At 37.5% G+C, this 22,093-nt stretch overlaps 2 protein-coding genes across 5 annotated transcripts in view; one reads left to right on the top strand and one right to left on the bottom strand.

Moving 5' to 3' along the window:
• LOC134536692 (ribonuclease P protein subunit p25-like protein) overlaps positions 1 to 22,093 on the top strand; it is a 444,926-nt gene that overhangs the window by 258,452 nt on the left and 164,381 nt on the right. The gene's annotated exons all lie outside the window — the stretch shown is intronic.
• Positions 1 to 22,093, bottom strand: part of LOC134536691 (tyrosine decarboxylase-like) — a 142,225-nt gene that overhangs the window by 78,205 nt on the left and 41,927 nt on the right. The window contains exons 2-5 of the mRNA XM_063376545.1: positions 14,226 to 14,429; positions 12,669 to 12,782; positions 7,204 to 7,255; positions 5,394 to 5,464 (exon numbers count right to left, since the gene is read on the bottom strand). Coding sequence (XP_063232615.1) covers positions 5,394 to 5,464; positions 7,204 to 7,255; positions 12,669 to 12,782; positions 14,226 to 14,426 — 438 coding nt within the window. The 5' untranslated portion in view covers positions 14,427 to 14,429. The remainder of the gene's footprint in view (positions 1 to 5,393; positions 5,465 to 7,203; positions 7,256 to 12,668; positions 12,783 to 14,225; positions 14,430 to 22,093) is intronic.

The following is a 22,093-nucleotide window of genomic DNA, read 5'->3' as shown; positions in this document are numbered from 1 at the left end:
ATGATGGACTCCTAAAAAGGAAGCACGAAGACGATGAAGACACTTCAACATCATCAACATCAAATTATTACGGTAAATTGGGTGAAGACGATTCCTTCTACGGTGATTGTTACAGTGACTCAGAGGCTGTTGACAAAGACATAGACTATGATGAAGCACCTAAAGCTGCCAAGATCGAAGAATGTGGCGGTGTCCTGAGACCGAAACGATGGAAACGACGTGATATATTAAATAAATCTGATCAAGCTTGTGATGATCACCGTCTCAAACATGAAAGTTACCCTGAGGTTGGTGGTAAAACGGAAGACACCAGAGATCATAATATTTATTATAAAGGTGCAAGGAAGATGGTGGTAGAAGAGAATGATTACACATCATGGAAAGATCCAAACATATTGGTTGACCGGCTAAGACTACTACATGGTTCGCTTTGTGCAGGAAACTATTCGTGCATTAAAGAAATATCCTTCATACTCAAGGAACTGAGGAATGCTGGCTACATACAATATTGACTTGTTTTACTTGCATTTGTATAATGTAAAGCAATAAAATAAATAATTTAAATTATAAGAATGTAATGTTTTTATTTCTTGTATTATGATTTCTTACTAAGACTTAGATCTCGTAACTTGTGCTTCCTTTTTGCCTTTTTTAGTTGATGGAGCTTCCAAATGTGCTTCCTTATTCGATGATGCATCCAAAATGTGCTGCCTTTTCGTTGGCGGTGCTTCCAAATGTGCTGCCTTTTCGTTGTCGGTGCTTCCAATGTGCTGCCTTTTCGTTGTCGGTGCTTCCAAATGTGCTGCCTTTTCGTTGTCGGTGCTTCCAAATGTGCTGCCTTTTCGTTGTCGGTGCTTCCAAATGTGCTGCCTTTTCGTTGTCGGTGCTTCCAAATGTGCTGCCTTTTCGTTGTCGGTGCTTCCAAATGTGCTGCCTTTTTGTTGTCGGTGCTTCCAAATGTGCTGCCTTTTCGTTGTCGGTGCTTCCAAATGTGCTGCCTTTTCGTTGTCGGTGCTTCCAAATGTGCTGCCTTTTTGTTGTCGGTGCTTCCAAATGTGCTGCCTTTACGTTGTCGGTGCTTCCAAATGTGCTGCCTTTTCGTTGTCGGTGCTTCCAAATGTGCTGCCTTTTCGTTGTCGGTGCTTCCAAATGTGCTGCCTTTTCGTTGTCGGTGCTTCCAAATGTGCTGCCTTTTCGTTGTCGGTGCTTCCAAATGTGCTGCCTTTTCGATGATGGTGCTTCCAAATGTGCTGCCTTTTCGTAGTCGGTGCTTCCAAATGTGCTGCCTTTTCGTTGTCGGTGCTTCCAAATGTGCTGCCTTTTCGTTGTCGGTGCTTCCAAATGTGCTGCCTTTTCGTTGTCGGTGCTTCCAAATGTGCTGCCTTTTCGTTGTCGGTGCTTCCAAATGTGCTGCCTTTTCGATGACGGTGCTTCCAAATGTGCTGCCTTTTCGTTGTCGGTGCTTCCAAATGTGCTGTCTTTTCGTAGTCGGTTCTTCCAAATGTGCTGCCTTTTCGTTGTCGGTGCTTCCAAATGTGCTGCCTTTTCGTTGTCGGTGCTTCCAAATGTGCTGCCTTTTCGTTGTCGGTGCTTCCAAATGTGCTGCCTTTTCGATGACGGTGCTTCCAAATGTGCTGCCTTTTCGTAGTCGGTGCTTCCAAATGTGCTGCCTTTTCGTTGTCGGTGCTTCCAAATGTGCTGCCTTTTCGTTGTCGGTGCTTCCAAATGTGCTGCCTTTTCGTTGTCGGTGCTTCCAAATGTGCTGCCTTTTCGTTGTCGGTGCTTCCAAATGTGCTGCCTTTTCGTTGTCGGTGCTTCCAAATGTGCTGCCTTTTTGTTGTCGGTGCTTCCAAATGTGCTGCCTTTTCGTTGTCGGTGCTTCCAAATGTGCTGCCTTTTCGTTGTCGGTGCTTCCAAATGTGCTGCCTTTTCGTTGTCGGTGCTTCCAAATGTGCTGCCTTTACGTTGTCGGTGCTTCCAAATGTGCTGCCTTTTCGATGACGGTGCTTCCAAATGTGCTGCCTTTTCGTTGTCGGTGCTTCCAAATGTGCTGCCTTTTCGTTGTCGGTGCTTCCAAATGTGCTGCCTTTTCGTTGGTGGTGCTGCCTTTTCGTTGTTGGTGCTTCCTTTTTTGTTGATTGCGCGTAGTACAAAATGTAGTGATTGAATATTTACTAGTTTATCACCTCTTGGTGTTACTAAAATATTTTACAAGGTTACTTGGTCCTTTAGAATGTATAAAAATGTCACGATGGATTACGAAGGTCATGTGGTCCTGAAATGACTAGCCTATACGTCTGATAATGACATGACTCGGTCTCATGGACTGAAGGCAATTGATCTATATGTGTGGCTTTGTATATGAACGGCTTATATGTTATTCAGATTATTGAAAAATTAGACTTTCATAATAGGCTAATCGGCACTGATTTAATTCGTTGGTCCGGTATATTGACTTGAGTTGATTTTCGTAGAGTGAATGATTAATAAACTCCGCGAAAGGTAATGGAAAACAGAACCTAACATTTATTTAATAATTAGTTACAACTGTCTCTGGTCAAGAATCGAACCGTGGACAGGGATCCATCGATTCGATTTGTAAATTAATAAATGATTTTTTCGGAGACTATTGGAATTTTTCCCGCATTTCTAGCTAAATAATTACATGATTTCAAGATGGCGGTCAAATTTCAAGATGGTGGGTACCTCAGTAATAATAAATGATTACTGCACTGTAGCATGTTAGAATAAAACTAGCATGATGGTAATACGAGTACACGCACAAGATGGTGTACTCCAGCAGGTGGTCGCTCCTGGTAGCATGTACTGAACATAAAATGATGGATCCGTGATGGACATCAAGGACAAAGTCAAATTTCAAGGACAAAGTAAAATTTCAAGGTCAAAGTCAAATTTCTAGGTCAAGGTCAAATTTCAAGGTCAAGGTCAAATTTCAAGGTCAAGGTTCAAGATCAAAGTTCAAGGTCAAGGTCAAAGTTCAAGGTCAAATTTCAAGGTCAAGGTCAAATTTCAAGGTAAGGTCAAATTTCAAGGTCAAAGTTCAAGGTCAAGGTCAAAGTTCAAGGTCAAAGTTCAAGGTCAAGGTCAAATTTCAAGGTCAAGGTCAAAGTTCAAGGTCAAGGTCAAATTTCAAGGTCAAGGTCAAAGGTCAAGGTCAAAGGTGTGGTGACCAGATAATTATACTACATGATATCGGCACACTCTAGCAGACGAAAACAAGATGGTGGTCTCCAGTGGATGAAGACAAGATGGCGGACATGATGTCATACTACCTGACGATATATATATGCTTTGAAAAAAAAAGTGGAGGGAGTCAGTATGCCTGCAGCCACCGCGGGGGAAGGATCGGTCGCCATTTTTATTTTTTTGCACTCGTCGGGTTTGAACCGAGGACTCCGAGCTCCGTGTTGTAAATGTTTGTTTTTTAAATATTTTATTAAAAATTGTATTATTTAATTTTTTTTATAATTTTTAAATTTTTTTTTCATTAAAATCGGATAATAAATTTAAAGATGGCGACCGTAACGGAAATTTCAATGGTGACGTCATAATTCAAAATGGCCGATAACACAATGCCGGAATGTTCGAGAAAACGAAATGACGTCATCCAAGATGGTGGATCCAAGATGGCCGTCGGGGTCAAGGTCAAAGGTCAAGGTCACATCCTGATAGAGGCTTAACTGAGGCTTGAGTTAAGGATGCTTAAGCCTCTATCAGGACATTTCTAGCCGTTGGGATTTTTAAGGACTAAATCGGGAAATTTTCCCTCGAAACGGGAATTTTTCCCTCGAAAACGGGAAATTTTTTCTTAAAACGGGAAATTTTGAGTCATTTTGAGTCATTTTTGAGGAATTTTGAGGAATTTTTGCCGCCGTGACGTCACAAATCCAAGATGGCGGTCAACAATCTTCAATCCACCGCCTGAGGCCTGATCCAGTAGCCCCTATTATATACTACTTAAATAATCTGTAACATTACTTCAGAGAAAAGCTTTATTATTCACGTCATTTTTTTTGTTTTTAAAAGGTTTGAATTAAATTTACCAAAATGACATATTTGAAATTGTAATCTTTCTTATAACAATTTAATTTTCTAATGTGTGCTGCAGTGTTAAGTGCCCCTTTATTTCCCTCTTTTCTATCTTTCCCTTTTTGCCTCTTAAGGCGGCCCTGGTGTGGGCATGACCATGGCTTAGGGGCACCTTCAGCGGAATGCCATTTTTGACCATTTTTGTGAATATGTGTAAGAAAAATGATGTTATCCCAATCTTCTACGGAGAAGTACGGTGGTTTTAAATGAGAATTTTTTACATCATTTTCTGTTTGCAAAAATATCAAGTATGTATAATTAATTACAATTATTTTGGTTGACTTTAGGCACTATAGTTGCACTTATCACACCCTAGTCACTCTAAGTTAATATGCTGTCTTACATAGTTGGGCAATGCATAAAAGTTCATTTCTGATGTCATTTTAAGAAAATATTTCGTTATTAAACTTCAAAAATTTTCAAAAACCAGCGTTCCAATATGGCGGGCGAGTTTTAACTGTTTGATATAAAGTCCTGTACTTGCCGTTTCATCTCCTCCCTCACCACCCACTTGCATATTATTGGCCGGTATTGCTGCCGGGCAGGGGAGGGGTGCAGTGATATGTCTAGGCCAATCAGCATTCAGCCGGGTTGCTGCGAGGCGGAAGGAAGCTTATCATTACAGTCGATGGTAACCATTATCTTTGGCGCGCTTTTTCTGATTATCTAACATCGATCCTCATTTTAAACTAGAGCATGTTATACCTTACGTTCTCAGGCATTTTTCACTTGACACGGCAAACACTTTTTTTTTAATTGCATTAAAAAAATATAACACGTTTCATGTTTTTAAATAAATTACTTTTTTCTTTTGCGTGGCATGTTGTCGTAAAACATTAGTTATATCACTGTTCTCTTCTGATTTGCTTGAACGGTTTTCAACTTCTACATATTCTGAGGCTTTGGTTATTTTTGATCTTAGGTGCTGGAGCTAAAAGACTTACCTACTTCGCTTCCTAATGAAATAATTTGAAGTGAAGAAAAATTTTGCCCATTTATGGGTTATTTTTATTCATGTGAATCTCATACTCTGCGTGAACTATCGCTGCCATTTGACAAATTGAGTTTAATGTTGTCTATAAATAACCATCTCGAGAATTTAGTTCGGTGTTGTTAACGATTACTTTATATTTTTAACATACGCATGTATTAAGGTGTGACGTGTGTACCTAAATATGCACAGTGAAGTTTTATTGGCATATGAAACACGACCAGGAAATAATTGCGTGTGTTAGAAGAGGAATCAAGGAGGTTCTGGTACAGTCACTTAGTACAAGACTCACCTGGATGACACCTCCGCCTCGGCTGCCCTCGGGGAAAGCCAGGAACTCATTCGGCAGTCCGATCGCCTTTCCTATAAATGTCGTAAAATGTAGCTGTAACAAGTTTAACAAACATTTCCATTGTCAAATGACTCTGTCATCTCACCTCGCCCTTGGTTTTAATGCCTACATATGTTTATCATCATAATGGGATCACCTGCACTTAATAATCATTTTATCAAACCAATAGAATTATTAAATAAACAATTTTACAATAATAATACAAATCTTGTTGATGTACCTACACATCCAGCATATATTTCTGTAAATGGAAAAAGTATCAAGCTGGGACAATGAAGGTGTACCTTAATGACTTATAATCATTATTCCTTTATGTGAATGCTAACGGAATTTTACTTACTGTCAATCAGTCTACATGCATAGAGCTATTTGCATTAAGTTCGTTTTCTGTTATTTTTTGTAATTAAAATAGTTTTATCATTTTCTGTTGATTGCATATAATTACGCTTACTCCACATTATGAAATGAATGCTTACTAATACATGAATTCGAGAAGAAGTGTGTCTATTTTCCAAAAATATGTGACTGCTTGCTTTAAAACATTCAATATTTTGAGGCTCGGCAGAGCCTAGGTTGTGGCATTTGTTGAATTTAGCATTCGTGAACTAATATATTGTAACAGTGATTTTTTTCCCCACGCGACGTAATGACGTGTTATTACTCCCATCAGTAACACACTAGTATCTGCTCAATAATGCGAGCTTTAACAAAGTAAAAATACAATGAAAGTACTATAAATTGCTTATCATGCAAACAATATGGTTCATAACTTTAATTAACTAAATTATTGGCAAAAATTTAAAAGTCGAGGAAAGCGGTAACAAACTAGACTTTAAGGGGTGGTACGTCGCTTACTGCTACGATTAGATACTTCCAGGAAAATTGGTGTAGCTGTCGTATATCTATATCTCATGTCGACTTGCATGTGCCAAACTTGCACAACACAATTTATTGTAAGCGTCTTTTTTTTCAACGAGTTTTGCCATACTAAATACGTAATCGTGATTCCATTAACTAAATTAAAATGTTTTTTCTGGCTTAGGTAGTAGTAATAATAAGCTATAGATAATTAGAGGTTTATTAAATTATGCTTGCACGTCTCTACATGTGTATCCCTGGCATGTAAATGTGTGTTAACTTACTACACAAAATTATTGTGTGAAAGTAGCGTAATGATATATCTTAATAACTACATCATTTTCATGCTATAGATTTTATTTTGTCTCGTTGTTTTGAGAAAATGAAGCCCAGTTTAAGAACTCACTTGATTTCGAATTGGCTAACAAAATGTTAATGAATTAATGAATGAATTACGGCTTAATGTTTCGTCGGCTTCTATGTCATTATATTTAATACATAGCTTTAAAATAAAAACATCGTAAACCGTTAAAGCCACCTTGATATTTTAACAAAGATACCTTTAATGTTACAAATAAACTATATATGACTGATTAAGACATTTGGAATATATCAGAGAAGACATATTTCAATATAAATAAAGCCATAGTGCAACTGAGAATTTCATACGACCCATGAAAACTAAGAAAAGGCTTTTTCTAAACTGCCAAAATAAAGCAATCTGGAAACTGGCAAAGATACATTCTAGAAATATACAAGGAAGCCATTTAAAAACTTAACAAATGGCCCACAGAAACCACAGTAAAAGCTATATGATAACTACTTGAATAGCTGTATGGAGTTTAACGGTTACAATTAGAAAATGTCTAAGTCACAGTGCAGGCTCACTTACCCAACCAATCCAAGACAATGGTTTCCAGCTCTGTCAACGCAGGGCTAGCCGCCTGAAAGAAGTTTGTTCAAATAAATAATTGAAATCACATGAAATACTAGTATGTAGTATGTAATAGGGGCTCCTGCGCCAGGGTTCAGGGTTGAGGTGCTGGTGCCGGGTCAATGACCGATTGCTCTGATGTCAGGGCGGCCATCTTGGATGGTTGTGACCTTGACCTTTGACCTTGCCCTTGACATTTGACCTTCAAAACGTGGCAAAATTCTCCAAAATTGGGCAAAATTTGCCCAAAATTCCTCAAAATCCGCCAATATTTAATTTTTTTGGAAAAAAATTCCGCCAAAAAATATCAAAAAATTCCACAATTCAAAAATTTCTCTTTTCGAGGGAAAAATTCCCATTTCGAAGGAAAATTTCCCGTTTTTAGTCCTTAAAAATCCCAGCGGCCAGAAATGTCCATATAGAGGCTTAAGCATCCATGCCTACAGCCTCCGATAAGCCTCTGACGTCATCATGGAATGTCATCTTGGATTATGACGTCACTGTTGCAATTTCCGTTACGCCTGCCATCTTTAACTTTTTTATTTACTATCCGATTTTAATGAAATTTTTTTTAAAAATTATAAAAAAAATCAACTAATAAAATTTTAATAAAATATTTAAAAATTTACTTTTACGACACGGAGTTCGGAGTCCTCGGTTCGAACCTGGCGAGGGCAAAAAAATAAAAAATGGCTACCGATCCTTCCCTCACAGTGGCTGCTGGCATACTGACCCCCACCACTTATGTCAAAGTATATATCGTCACCTTGTATGACGTCATGTCCGCCATCTTGTCTTCGTTTGCTGGAAGCCACCATCATGTTATCGTTTTTACAAAAGTACCACTAAAGTGGCAGGTTTGAGAAATAAAACACCGCAAGTTCTTTTACAAACATAATATTTATTACATAATTTCTATTCTACTACAGGATCAGTTGCGAAAGCCAGCAATCTTATAATCATTTAGTTCCGCATCGGTGTGAAATGACTAATTCTTAGCTACAATCGGTTTGTACTAGACAGAGACCAACCAGATCCTTTACTGACATAGTCCTCCTCTTCTTGGCAGAGTTTCTGGATACCATGTTTAACAGATTGCTTCACATCGTCAGAACTGTAAAATTATAACGGTCGATGTCTTGAGAGGACTTCTTCTCTAGGTCCTCGAAGGGAAAAGATTTACCATATAAACAGTCTAGCCACAAGTTATAATTTAAAGGTCCGTACGTTGTTACTTCATCAGTAAGCTGATTGATTATGTTCTACATGATATCCTCAAGAAAAATAAAAATGTCTTTAGCTCCAAATGGTTCCAAAAGGCTGATTCTGGCTTGTACTAGAACTCTAACTTTGTACATCAAAGAGAAGTTCACAAGCTAGCAGAATCCTTTGTATTTGTTCGTTTTTATTTTTATTTTTTATTAATTTTTTTTTGTAATTTTATGATATCAAAGAAAACTTGTGGTGGTTTTCTCCGTGTGCTTCCGATTATTCTTGTCAATATTATGGTGTTTTCTCCGTCTGCTCCTGAATATTCTTGACAATATTATGGTGGTTTTCTCCAAGTAGTTCCGTTTATTCTTGACAATACTATGACGCTTTTCTCCTTGTGCTCCTGATTATACTTGACAATATTTTGATGGTTTTCTCTGGGTGCTTCTGATTATTCCTGACTAGACATCTGATGATTTTCTCCGAGTGCTTCTGGTTACTGATGAGGAATTGATCTCTGCATGAAGGATTTTTTTACTTAATGAGGCATGTCATTTTTATTCAAGGTTGCATTTAATTAGTGAACTTCTGCTACTAAATCAGCACTTCAGATATATTTTTTTTATCAGGTGGAATTAAAAAAAAACATTACTCAGTAGAATAATAATATGCCAAGAGACATCTGAGAAGCACTAACAGGATGGACGAACTTCCTTCTCCTTGGTGTCTAGTGAAGCCATCCTTCTTTTGCGATCGTTAGTGAGCATCCCGCATCCCGCATAAAATAACTAAATATTATTTACCTGCAAGTGACATGTGGCGACATCTGTTGAAAAGCAGAACTACTTGCAACAAGCACCTTTGAATTAGATAAATTAATTCTCGCTGATGAAATAATTAAAAAATTTATATTTAAGTAATAGATCTAAATTAAAACTCAAATTCTATTTAAGTAATAGATCTAATTTAAAACATGAGAGAAGCGAGTGTAATTTGGGTCCTTGTCAAAAACCATTTCATTGCAGTCAGTGTCAGAAATCCTTTGGTAGAAGATATTACTTGGATAGACATTGCAAGACCTGTTCAATTAAGATGAATAAAGATAACGAAGACTGGGCTACAACATCGCGGAAGAGGAACGAAGGCGAAAAAGCTAATGCTAAAAATACTGATCAAGATAATAATTTAAAATTTAAAACAAACGAAGAAAGTTGCAACCACATTAGAAATGAAAAGATATTTACTCCAATATCTAGTCGTCTCCATGAAAATGTGAAAGATGGAGAACCACCTGAAGCTTACAAGGTCGAAGACTTTGATGAATCATCTGAAGCTGGCATGATTGAAGATTGTGGTGACACATCTGAGGCTGACATGTTCGATGACTGTGCTAACACATATAAGGCTGACACGATTGAGTACTGTACTGAAGCACCTGAAGCAGGCAAGATCAATGACCGTGATGGTGGTCTGAGACCAAAACGATGGAAACAACGTAATAAAATAAATTATCCTGATCGAGCTTGTGATAATCACTGGCACTATGACGAAAATGACCTTGTGGTTGGTGTTAAAACGAAAAACACCAGAGATAATATTATTTTTTATAAACATGCAAGGATTATGAACGTAGCAGAAGAGATTGATTATACCTCATGGGATGATCCTAACATATTGGTTGACAGGCTGACTACTACATGGTTCGCTTTGTGCAGGAAACTATTCGAACATTAAAGAAATATCCTTCATACTTAAAGAACTGAGGGAAGCTGGCTACATACAATAATGGTTTAAATTAAATTTATGTGTATAAACTTGAAGATAAATTAATATATATTTTTTTCAAGATGGTATCTACCACTTCTCGAAATCTGATTTCTAAATAAAACTTATAACTTAAAGGTGTAAGAAACGTCACCACTGCCAGTCAAAATGTATACTAATAAAGACATTTAAGTAATCATGCCAAGTTCGATAAAAAAAAAGTAATTGTAATCAGTTGGCTTTGGGTGCATTTGGAGCTGTTGGAGCCTTTTGGAGCATTTGGAGCATTTGAAGCTGTTGGAACCTTTTGGAACCATTTGGAGCCTTTTGGAGCCATTTGGAGCTAAAGACATTTTTATTTTTCTTGAGGATATCATGTAGAACATAATCAATCAGCTTACTAATGAAGTAACAACGTACGGACCTTTAAATTATAACTTGTGGCTTGACTGTTTATATGGTAAATCTTTTCCGTTCGAGGACCTAGAGAAGAAGTCCTCTCAAGACATCGACCGTTATAATTTTACAGTTCTGACGATGTGAAGCAATCTGTTAAACATGGTATCCAGAAACTCTGCCAAGAAGAGGAGGACTATGTCAGTAAAGGATCTGGTTGGTCTCTGTCTAGTATAAACCGATTGTAGCTAAGAATTAGTCATTTCACACCGATGCGGAACTAAATGATTATAAGATTGCTGGCTTTCGCAACTGATCCTGTTGTAGAATAGAAAATATGTAATAAATATTATGTTTGTAAAAGAACTTGCGGTGTTTTATTTCACAAACCTGCCACTTTATTGGTACTTTTGTAAAATTAAAGTTTTTTGTATCGGCCAGGGATCGAACCAATATGTTAATAATGAGTGAATTATTTAATGAATTAGATTTTTTTCATTAAAATGGGATAATAATTACAAATATCCTATATGACGGACGTACTGGCTTATAGGAAGGTGGTTGATTTGGAAATTATGCTTCTTTTAGGACTTTGATCATTATTTATTAAAATTAATATTTTTTACATAGAGTTAAATGTTTTGCATCGTCTAGGGATCGAACCAATGACAGGAATCGATCGAATCAATCAGTATATTGATTGTCAATTTTTTGGTGAATTTTGGAATTTTTCCCGCATTTCTAGCATTAAAATTACGGATTTCCAAGATGGCGCCCAAATTTCAAGATGGCGGATGTCACAGTAATAAATGATTACTGCACTCTAGCGGGTAAGAATTAAACTATCGTGGCATCAGCGCACTCTAGCAGACGATAACATGATGGTGGCTTCCAGCAAACGAAGACAAGATGGCGGACATGACGTCATACTAGGTGATGATATATACTTTGACATAAGTGGTGGGGGTCACTATGCCAGCAGCCACTGTGAGGGAAGGATCGGTAGCCATTTTTTTATTTTTTTGCCCTCGCCAGGTTCGAACCGAGGAATCCGAACTCCGTGTCGTAAAAGTAAATTTTTAAATATTTTTTTATTAACATTTTATTAATTGATTTTTTTATAATTTTTAAAAAAAATTTTCATTAAAATCGGATAGTAAATAAAAAAGTTAAAATTGGCAGGCGTAACGGAAATTGCAACGGTGACGTCATAATCCAAGATGACATATTCCATGATGACGTCAGAGGCTTATCGGAGGCTGTAGGCATGGATGCTTAAGCCTCTATATGGACATTTCTGGCCGCTGGGATTTTTAAGGACTAAAAACGGGAAATTTTCCTTCGAAATGGGAATTTTTCCCTCGAAAAGCGAAATTTTTGAATTGTGGAATTTTTTTGAGAATTTTTGGCGGAATTTTTTTCCACAGAAATGGAAATTTTAGTGAATTTTGAGGAATTTTGGGAAATTTTTGCCCAATTTTGGTAATTTTTGAGGGTCAAATTCAAGGTCAAGGTCAAATTTCAAGGTCACGATCATCCAAGATGGCCGCCGTGACGTCAGAGCAATCGGTCATTGACCCGGCACCAGCACCTCAACCCTGAACCCTGGCGCAGGAGCCCCTATTACATACTACTAATACTTATTTCTAATTTATAAACCAAATTATTTTTTAGAGTGATAACATTCCTCACAAAAAAACCCTTTATTGAAGTTGAAATTATTAAACTACGTTGTAAATTTTCATTGTCATGTTCTATTTTTATTTTACATTCAGTAGTAATTTATGTGTCATATCTTTTATTTATTTTAAAAAATTCTCACTGTTTTCAGCCAGTTTTATTTTTATTGCAAATCAAGCACCCAGAGGTATTTCAAATTTTGAACTTGAAAACAAAGTTTTCCTCGCTACATTTCACAGTTTTTGTATGTTGTCACCCAGCTCACTTGAGCACGTCACTTCCCATTTGTGTTGTCTTAGCCTCAAGTGGTATAAGCGAAGATGAATCTTGCTGCAGTACAGTAGTGTGCGAAGAGACTGCAGCACACCCACCCACGAGAAGCCAATGCAGCCTATGGCGTCCCCCAGCATGTCGCCCAGGATGGAGGGGTAGGAGTTGCCCGCCGGGAAGTAGGCGTGGAAGCGACGGTGCTGCCAGTGGGTCACCTGCGGACACACGCGGCAACATCACTGTCAGTTAAACTCCACAGCGGCTGGCGTCAACGTCCCACCCTTCTTTCGGCGAAGACACAGGACTGGTATTACAGAAGACCCGGGCCTCGTCATTCTGATTTCGGTTTTCCGTGCCTTTTCGAAACAACTTCTGGCGAATTCCGGAAGATTCCTTTCCATAGACCATGCCAAATAGCCATTGTCTGTGTCGTTGTGTGTTGCCGCTTTAACGACCTCGTTTCCGATGAGACGTGAAACTTCAATAAAACAAAAGGAACGGTGGTTAAAAATTTCGTAAATTGTTAGTTTTTTTTTTGTGCATGCCACTTCTTAAAACCATATTTTCTTTGATAAAAATTACATGTATAAATTATTTCACTTCAGATACTTGATAAGGGCAACTTTTAAAATAATTATTTGGAATTTTTGCACTGCTAAAAAATATACAAATTAGGTTGTGTATTGATAGCTTTATATTTTGTAGTGTCAGTTAATTTCTCACATCTTAGTGTTACTGAACACAGACATAGTTTCGAAATCTCTGTGGGGTGGGTTGTGACTTGTGACTTAGTGTTTTCGAATAAAGTGTGTACAAAAATTTGGGACTTATTGCTGAAATGATTTTGGAATTCATTTTTATCAAGTTATAGAAATTGATGTGAGTGGGCATACGGATGTAGGAATCATGTATTCATTGCAAACCGATTCCGGATTATTTATAATGGTCTCATTCCGAGGGTAAGCTTAGACTAACCTTGGACTTTATATTGTACTGACCTCCCTTTATCTTATCTTATACTAACTTTCGGCATTATCTTTGACTAACTTTGGGATTTATCTTGGACTAACTCGTAAAAAATTACTCGGGACTAACTTGGAAAAAAAACTTTGGATGTTATATTGGACTAACGATGAACATTAATGTTTATTAACCTCGGGTTTCAACTTGAACTCCTCAGGAAAATAATTTTGGTCTCACACATTGTTAATTTAAGACTCCTCGGTACTTCGGTATTCGCGAAGACTCGCCCAGGATTTTCTTAAATTATACTAGAATTTTTTTTATTTTTGGATTAAGCTTGGGCATTATCTTGGACTAACCTCCAGTATTATTTTGGACTTTGACTAATCTCTGGCATTATCTTGCACTTACTTCAGGAATTAACTTGAAATAATCTCGGTCATCAACTTGGATTAACCTCGGGTGTTATCTCGGACACACCTTCGATGTTATATTGAAGTAACCTCGTGCATTAACGGATTAACCTCGGGTCTTATTTCGGAATAACCTCGAGCATTATCTTGGAATAACCTCACGCATTATCTTGAACTTTTCAGGACATTGCTTGCGCATTTTTAACTTAAGACTCTCTGGCATTCGCATGGACTCACTCTGGCATTAACCTAGACTCAACCAAGACATTATCCTGGACTTACCCCAGGCATTATCTTTGACTCGACGTCCTCCATGATGGAGTCCCAGGTCTCCGGGTGTTGCGGAGCAGCATCGGGAAGCAGCTTGCTGAGGTAGCCTGGCTCCACTCTGGGAGTCACTGTCCGCTGCTCCAGCGTGCTCAGGTACTCGCAGATGTACTCCACCATCTCCTTGCCGCGCACACGGAACTCCTCCGTGTCCATGACCTGACGTGCATACATCACGGCTATCACATCTCCAGTTGGAGCACTTCCTAACTTCCTTTTCACTAGTACTCATGCTTGGCACACTGACGACATTTTCAAACTGATGAAGGTTGTTGTATTTCTCAAAACTGCCAGAATTATTTGTTTTGTAGTTTATAACCATGCTAATTTCTTAAAATTAAAAAACAATTATAACTTTTTAACTGAAGAAGTTTGAATAACCTTATATGGTACTTACTTTGGACCCCTTTCTTATATTTTAATATTTTCTTTATAGCATGAATTTTGTCAAGATCAAGCAAAAATGAGCAAGTTATTTCACATATCTTAAATTTTTTGGCGGGAGTTAAATTACAAAATTATATTAATGAATGAATAATCTTGTCAACATTTAATAAAATTACCAGGATGTTGTTGTGTGTTTTTTTTGAGTAGTCTTCCAAATAAAACCAATTATTATTATTAGTATGATGAAATTGCCATATAATTTTTTTTTACTAACAAAATTGAATAAAGTGTGATATCTAGGTTCTACATAATGCCATTTAATATTTTTATAACATTTTCTTTCACAGAAATAATTTTAATATATTATCATAATATATTTTTTTGGTTTCGGTGCAAGGAGCTTGAGCCATGGTCCGCCACATTGGATTATGATGTTTTGGTTGCCATTTTGACTCTGACTTAAACCTTGAACCCGGCCGCCATATTAGATTCTGCCATCCTGGATTATCTCATTACAGCTATCATCTAGTTTTCTAGAACTTTCTACCGCATTGGATTCTACTATTTTGTTTCCTAGAAATTTCCGCCATATTGGTTTATGACATTTCAGTAGCTATCTTTGATACTAGAACTTTCCGCTATTAATGATTCCGCAATTTTAAATTATGATATCATGTCCGCCATCTTATGTCCTGGTGGAACCATTGGCGAAAACTTGTGTAGCATATGGTTTAGTCTTCCGTTGAGATACATTCCACTTGCCAAATTGTAGTTTATTCTTATAAAATTCACAGGCAATATGTTCGCATAGAAAGGTTTTTTTTTCCTGCAGCATATATCATCGGCTCCAATCTTAGCACTTTACCTATAGTCCCTGGTTTCGTAAAGTCAGCATTTTCACTGCAATTTAGAAGGTTTATTTGGGTGTTTGGAATTCCACGCAGTTAAAGTCTACATATGGTGATACATTTTTATTAGTGTCATTTGCAATGTTGTAAATTTCGTAAAAGTCAACAGGTAACTGTATAACTTAAGTGATCTCTTAACTTTTCAGGAAGAAGATCTTGCAATCATCTTCATCTATATACTGCATGGCCTTATATGTTTCAAAATCTGCTAGTCAATACATTTATTTTTCCTTCTAGTTCTAGAGGCAGGAAATGTACCTCCCGCAGCTCCGATTTATGACCTGTCATGATAAGTGTTATAAAAATTAATTATTATTCCTCAAAATATTGCGTAGGTATTAAATATATATTTTTAGTCGAAAAGCAAAGTTACAGCGGACCAATTATTATTTTATTTTTTTTTGGCTATGCGAATGTTCGGTTTAGAAATTGTAGAAACACCTAATTCCACATAGGTACCGACATAGTTCTTCAGGAGGCTTCAGATTACCGAAACTGGCATAGTACTCGCCCTATATTTTCGAATTGTATGCCACCCAGTGCATGCCTAGATCTGCCAACATGTCCTAATTAATAATGGGACACTCGCGATTCTTTGGCTACGGAGTTACATTTTCTCGTATAACATGCCTCGGAAATTCGGTATTTTCAGTTTGTAAACATACTTAAGTTTTCTATATTGTTGAGTGGGCATTTCGGTAGAGAACGTGGATCCGCTCGAAGTACCAGTGAGGCCACCGAGGACACCCAATGCAGGCAAAAACAAAGGTAGAATTCGGCCAGTAAACTTCTTATTAAGAGTTTTGCTTAAGTTTTTATCTTTCACATGTCTGCACCAGTCTTGCGAGAGTCTGCGGCCTTAGTTTTCGTGTACTGGCTAGATTCTGGTAAGTAATCATTTCTTATTTGGCTTGGCCTTCATAACCTCTGATATGCTCCACACCACAATTTTTTCTCTTAGTCTTGCGTTGGGCGAGTTGCTTATTTATTTGAATTCCTGCGTCAATATCTCATCAGCTTGGTGCCTTGTTGAGAGAATAGGCGATATCGTGATGCGTGCATGCCTTGTGAAGAGGGTTAAAGCTCACATCACTGCGAGTTAGTCGTTTGGCTAATTTCGTTTCTGGATTATATAATCTGTAGCCGAGGATGTGTTGCTCAAAATTATTTAGTTTATCACAGAGTTTACAAGTCAAGCACCGATATATTCTTTGTTCCTATTTCTTCATGACAGTGCTACAAGTATAAATGCGTTAGCATTTATAGAATTTCGCTAGTACCAGCGCTTGACTCGGTGGAGAGTATAGAGTATTTTTCATTCTTTGAAAATGCACAAGTGGTGCCTCATAGTGAAATAAGAGCCAATTCCGTGGTTTTTTCGACGATGCTCTGTGTCAGTAGTAAGGCTCGATTGATAAATATTTTTTCCAGGAAATATACGCTAAATTATACTGTGTTTACCTTGTGTTACACATGACGATAGACACATGACACATGACATAGACGATTACATAAATACCGACATAATGTTCCAGGATTTCAGAAAAATGTGATTTTTGTACTGGAAAAAACTATCACAGATTCATGGTTATCGTAAAGGACTGGCCTCCATATAAACGCATATACCGACATGATTAAGATCAGTATATCATCGAACATGAGTCATAGTATTTCGAAATTCGGTCATAGCAGTCGTGCTCTGAGCACTAAAATGAACTGATACTTTTCCCAAGGTTCGATAATTGGAAAAAAAAGAGTAGAAAGTGTGAAAAACTAATTACTAGAGAACTTTGTTTTATCGATCAGCGTGTGGAGGCTTCGGACATTCAAATGCGCAAATGCATGATGATTGGAGAGCCTTTCAGGATTATTTGAATTCTTCACCATATCGCTTGGCAATTAAACCGTATACACAGCAAGAATGAATTGTTTACGAATAATGAGTATAACAGAAAGTCATTCGACCTATTTTTAGACAGAACGATGTCGGTCTTGACTAGTGATCTCCATCGTTCTAGATATCTACTTCCTAGAATACCCAGACTTTTACGTTAAATGGGAAATGAAGAGATATTTAAATCATTCGACAGTCGCCTTTACGAACTTACAAATAAAGAACCATCCATCACCGTGAAGACAGAATTTTATGACGAGGTGCCAAATGCAAAGAAGAGTAAATATCAACCAGCACGAAAAGAAGGATACTTTACATGCACGAGTTTATGCACAATAAAATATTATATTCACACTAGCTGCAGTACCCGGCTTTGCCCGGACTGAACACAGGGTGAAGGGGACCTTTTTCGAAATCAGATGTATAATTGTCTTCTTAATTTGAATGTCAAGTGTGCAAAATAATTTATATCACTTTCAGATCCCGACAGACGTTCTGCCAGTTTATAGTTATTTACCGGTATATATCTAAACATTGGTGGTCTGTATGTAATCTAGACTCTATAAACCACTATAGAAAAAAGCTGAAAAATAAGAAATTACTAATATTGAAAAGATTCCATTATCTTGCTAATGCTCGGCATGCATTGCAATGCCTCATTCAGTTTTGTTTTGTAATCTGTTTGAAGTAGTTACACATATACAAATCATCTATCCATCTATCTAAATATATTTTATCTCTATCTACATATATATTACTATGTATCTAACTATCTCTATTTATCTCTATATCTATATATATACCTCCCACTATATCTCTTTTATATATAAATCTCTACATAGCTCTATACGTCTATATATATCTTGATTTAACCCATTTCATTCTCTATACCTCGCTGTAGCTCAACTTATCTCTCTGTATCTCTCTATCTCTGTCTCTCTTTTATATTTAAATAAATTGTGTCATGCGTGCGCACTTATACAACAATAACAGACGAATTGCCGCCATATGATATGAAATAAACACATTTTTTTAAACGATTCGTGCTACAACTATTACAAAGTAGTTACACCGTCTCAGAAACCTTCACGGGCATGCGCATAACAACTCACCAAAATTTCATCGCAATCGGATGAATGGTATAGGAACACATACGGCACAAACAACCGGAAATTAAAGACATCAAAAGATGGCGCGTTTAAAATTCAAGGCAACTCTATCAATTGACGAAGTTAACAAAACAGTTATTAGCGCCTTTATTTTGCTAGCCGCTGCGAGCTCCAGTAAGCGGGCTGGTCTCACCAAGGAGAAAAATATGAATTTGCCAGACCTCGGGGGAAGATGCCACAGTTAAGGGGTTTTAAACTCACAAATTTCGAATTACACATGAAAAAAAATTACCATTAGGATACCATTTTCGTTGTACATTTGTGTATGTCAAAAATGGACGAAAAGTCTCGTTAAAAAATAAATGGAAATAAAAATTAACCCAATGATAAGGCCCGTATGAGTGGCATGTTCCCCCAATAGTAAGGGTAAGATGCCACTTGATATGGGGGAAAATGCCACCATCTGTAAACTAAACAGTGGTATTAAAAATATGATGAGGGTGTTAAGAAAAAGTAGTTATATTGGTTTTTATAGTAAATATAACATACAGATTTACACAAAATAGCACTTTGTTTACAAAACTCTGTTGAAGAACATCATGGCATACCTAACACGTATCACAATGTAAATTTCTGAACTACAATCTTCATGAAACCATTTTATACATGCAACACATTGGATCCAGTCACACTTGGGACCTTTTCTTAGTATAGAAGTTTTCATTACATACTGCACAAAAATCATCACTACCATTGATATCATCTAGTTCACTGTCACTCTTACTATCTTGGCAAGTTTCGCCACTACACGAAGTCGACGAGCTCACTTTCCTCTTTCTTTTTCTTTGGGGAGCACGTTTTCTCTTTGGCATGTTGTTTCATATTGTTTTTCATCTTGATATCCTTTTGAATTTGTGATTTTGTGAAGTTGTGAAGTGTTGAAGTTGTGATTTTCGCATGTCCATTAGTCTTGCTGGTGAATTCAGGACCACTGCTGTTTGCTTCTTACCACCAGTTGGCTTAGGCATAGTAAGAACAGGAACAGGCGATATTTCTTCGAAGGAACTCATGCTGCTATCTTTATTTGTCGAATGTATTGACACATCATTGGCCGAAACAGTTGCCTCGTTTTCAGGAGCATAGGAGCAAGAAGTAGTTGTCAATGCAATAGGCATCGTGACATTTTCTGCAAGAGTAGAAGAATTTTCACTTGTAACAACTTTATCAGCATATGCTGCTATATTTAGGTTGTTACCAGAAGCATTGTCTGATAGAGGGAAAGCGTGTGCAGGAATTTTTTGCGGGTTGTAAAGATAGATGCCACAAGCAGAAAATCCTGCACTACCATTGCCCATTGTTGTGGCTCGACTCCAAGCTGAATTTAACAATGTTCCAAATTGGAAACGTGTCAGTTTTCTGCCGGGGTTGCTGTAAATCCAAGTGTTTACAGCTTGCTGCCAAAATGTCTTCAAAGATTGAAAAAACGACCGGTCTAAGGGTTGCAGATACTGGGTTGTGTGGCTTGGAAGGCAGATTAGTATTATGTCGTTGTCTGCAGCGAAGTACAGTACATCAACATCTGAGCAGTGGGAACTATGACCATCCAAAACAAGCAAACACTTTCCTGCTTCCTTTCGAGGCAAAACATGTCTTTTTAACCAGTCAAAAAATATCCCAGTATTTACGCAAGCAGACATTTAATTCATTTTTACGTGTGAGCTAGGTGGCAGGCCGTCTTCAAATTCAGGCTTCTTTCTTTTTCCTTTAAAATTTCTGTATGGGGGCAAGAAGATCACTTCGGCATTGCAACAAGCAATTACGCTGATCGTCTCACCTTTCTCTCCAGATATAACATGGTGAACATCTCTATTAACTTTGGTAGCTATCACTCGACCTTTTGATTTGAAGACCACACTCGTCCATGTTGTAAATCTTCCTTGGGGCACTGAGAAAGTCATTTTCTTCACAAACATGCAAAAGCACTTGAAAATAGTTGTCAACTTATTTACGGGACATTCCAAGTCCACGTGCGATGGAGATACCCTGTGCCTTCCTAAGTGTTACTTCAGGTTGACGTTTCAAAACAGTTGTAGCCAGTCGTATCCAGTTAATTTCGTTTCAGTGTGCTCCTTTAGTAACATTTACATCATCAATTCGTCTTTTCAATGTTCTGTAGGGTATGTGATGAAACTGGGACGCATCCCATACTTTCATTTTCCCGTTTTTCACATCTTCTGAAGCAAGAAGTAAGTTTTCTTCCGACCAGGACGCAAGATCCGTTTTCCTCTCGTACCTGCGGGAAATAACCTGTTTGGGAAAAGGTGTAGAATTAAAAGCTTTGCTAAAAAGTAGTTAATGCACAGAAATAATATTGTTATCAACATGGAATTATAATACATTATCATGAGGGAAGATGCCACTTGACGTGGCATTTTACCCCACGTATTGGGGTAACACGCCACTGACATTTTTTTTACTCCAATATTCTCAGCGGGAATCGCCACATTTCACTTCAAATGCATTAAAGAGTGTAGAATCTTCGTATACCACTAGTTTTATGCATAAATATAAATTAAATTTCTTACGTCTTACGAAATGGTAGTAAAATATTATAAGATACGTACTCACCTTTCAATATCTTCATATATTTAACCATAAAACGATGAAAAAGGGTCCTACACGCCGTGACTTCTCGTGGCTTCTTGTACATGTTCAGCGCTGTCTCGCTACGCGGTTGGAGCTGCTATCTGTGTTTTTGTTCGGAAATACGTCCGCCTCAGGCATCTTCCCCCGACAGGCAGTGGGATATAAACCAAGTTGATGCAATAGTCCGGCCATATCTGAGATCTCTCACGAGTCGGAAAAAATGACATACGATATACGATCTACAGAGTGTACAGAAAACATAATAAATGGTTCCTCGGAGCTAAATAAATATATATTTTACCAAGAAATATCATATGTGTAGATAAGTAAAAAGACATGTCTGTACAAATGTGTTTTTTTTAAAAAGTGAGTACAAAACACTGCTAGAGATTACTGAAGCACATTTATGCAACAACTATATAGAAAGTGGCATATATATGTGTGTGTATGTGTGTGTGTGTGTGTGTGAAGATAATGGAAAAATCTACATTCTCGCTAATCTCTTCAGTAAACTAGCAGTATATGGTAAAGATAAAAAAAAGAATGAGGATAAAACTTTGACTTTATCTGTTGGGAACCCGAAAGAATGTGTCGATTGTAAGATATGGCTGCAAGCTTCTCTTAGAGCAGGAAACTATTCGCAAACAAACTACATAGTCGAAGAACTGGTGGTAGCAGACTAAATACTATTATGGGAACTGGAATCACATGCGAATTTCACGCTCCTGCAAGATAGAAATACCTCTGTCGCAAAGTTGTATTGCACGGACTTGATTTATTCCAAGCGGACTTTATTGAGATGATATCTTATTCCCGAATGAAAATACATTTTTACGGTCATCGATGTGTATATCAAGTTCGCTTGGGCCATACCTGTGC

This window comes from Bacillus rossius, chromosome 11 (assembly GCF_032445375.1).
Source record: "Bacillus rossius redtenbacheri isolate Brsri chromosome 11, Brsri_v3, whole genome shotgun sequence".
NCBI lineage: Eukaryota > Metazoa > Arthropoda > Insecta > Phasmatodea > Bacillidae > Bacillus > Bacillus rossius.
This window is presented reverse-complemented; position numbering and strand designations above follow the sequence as displayed.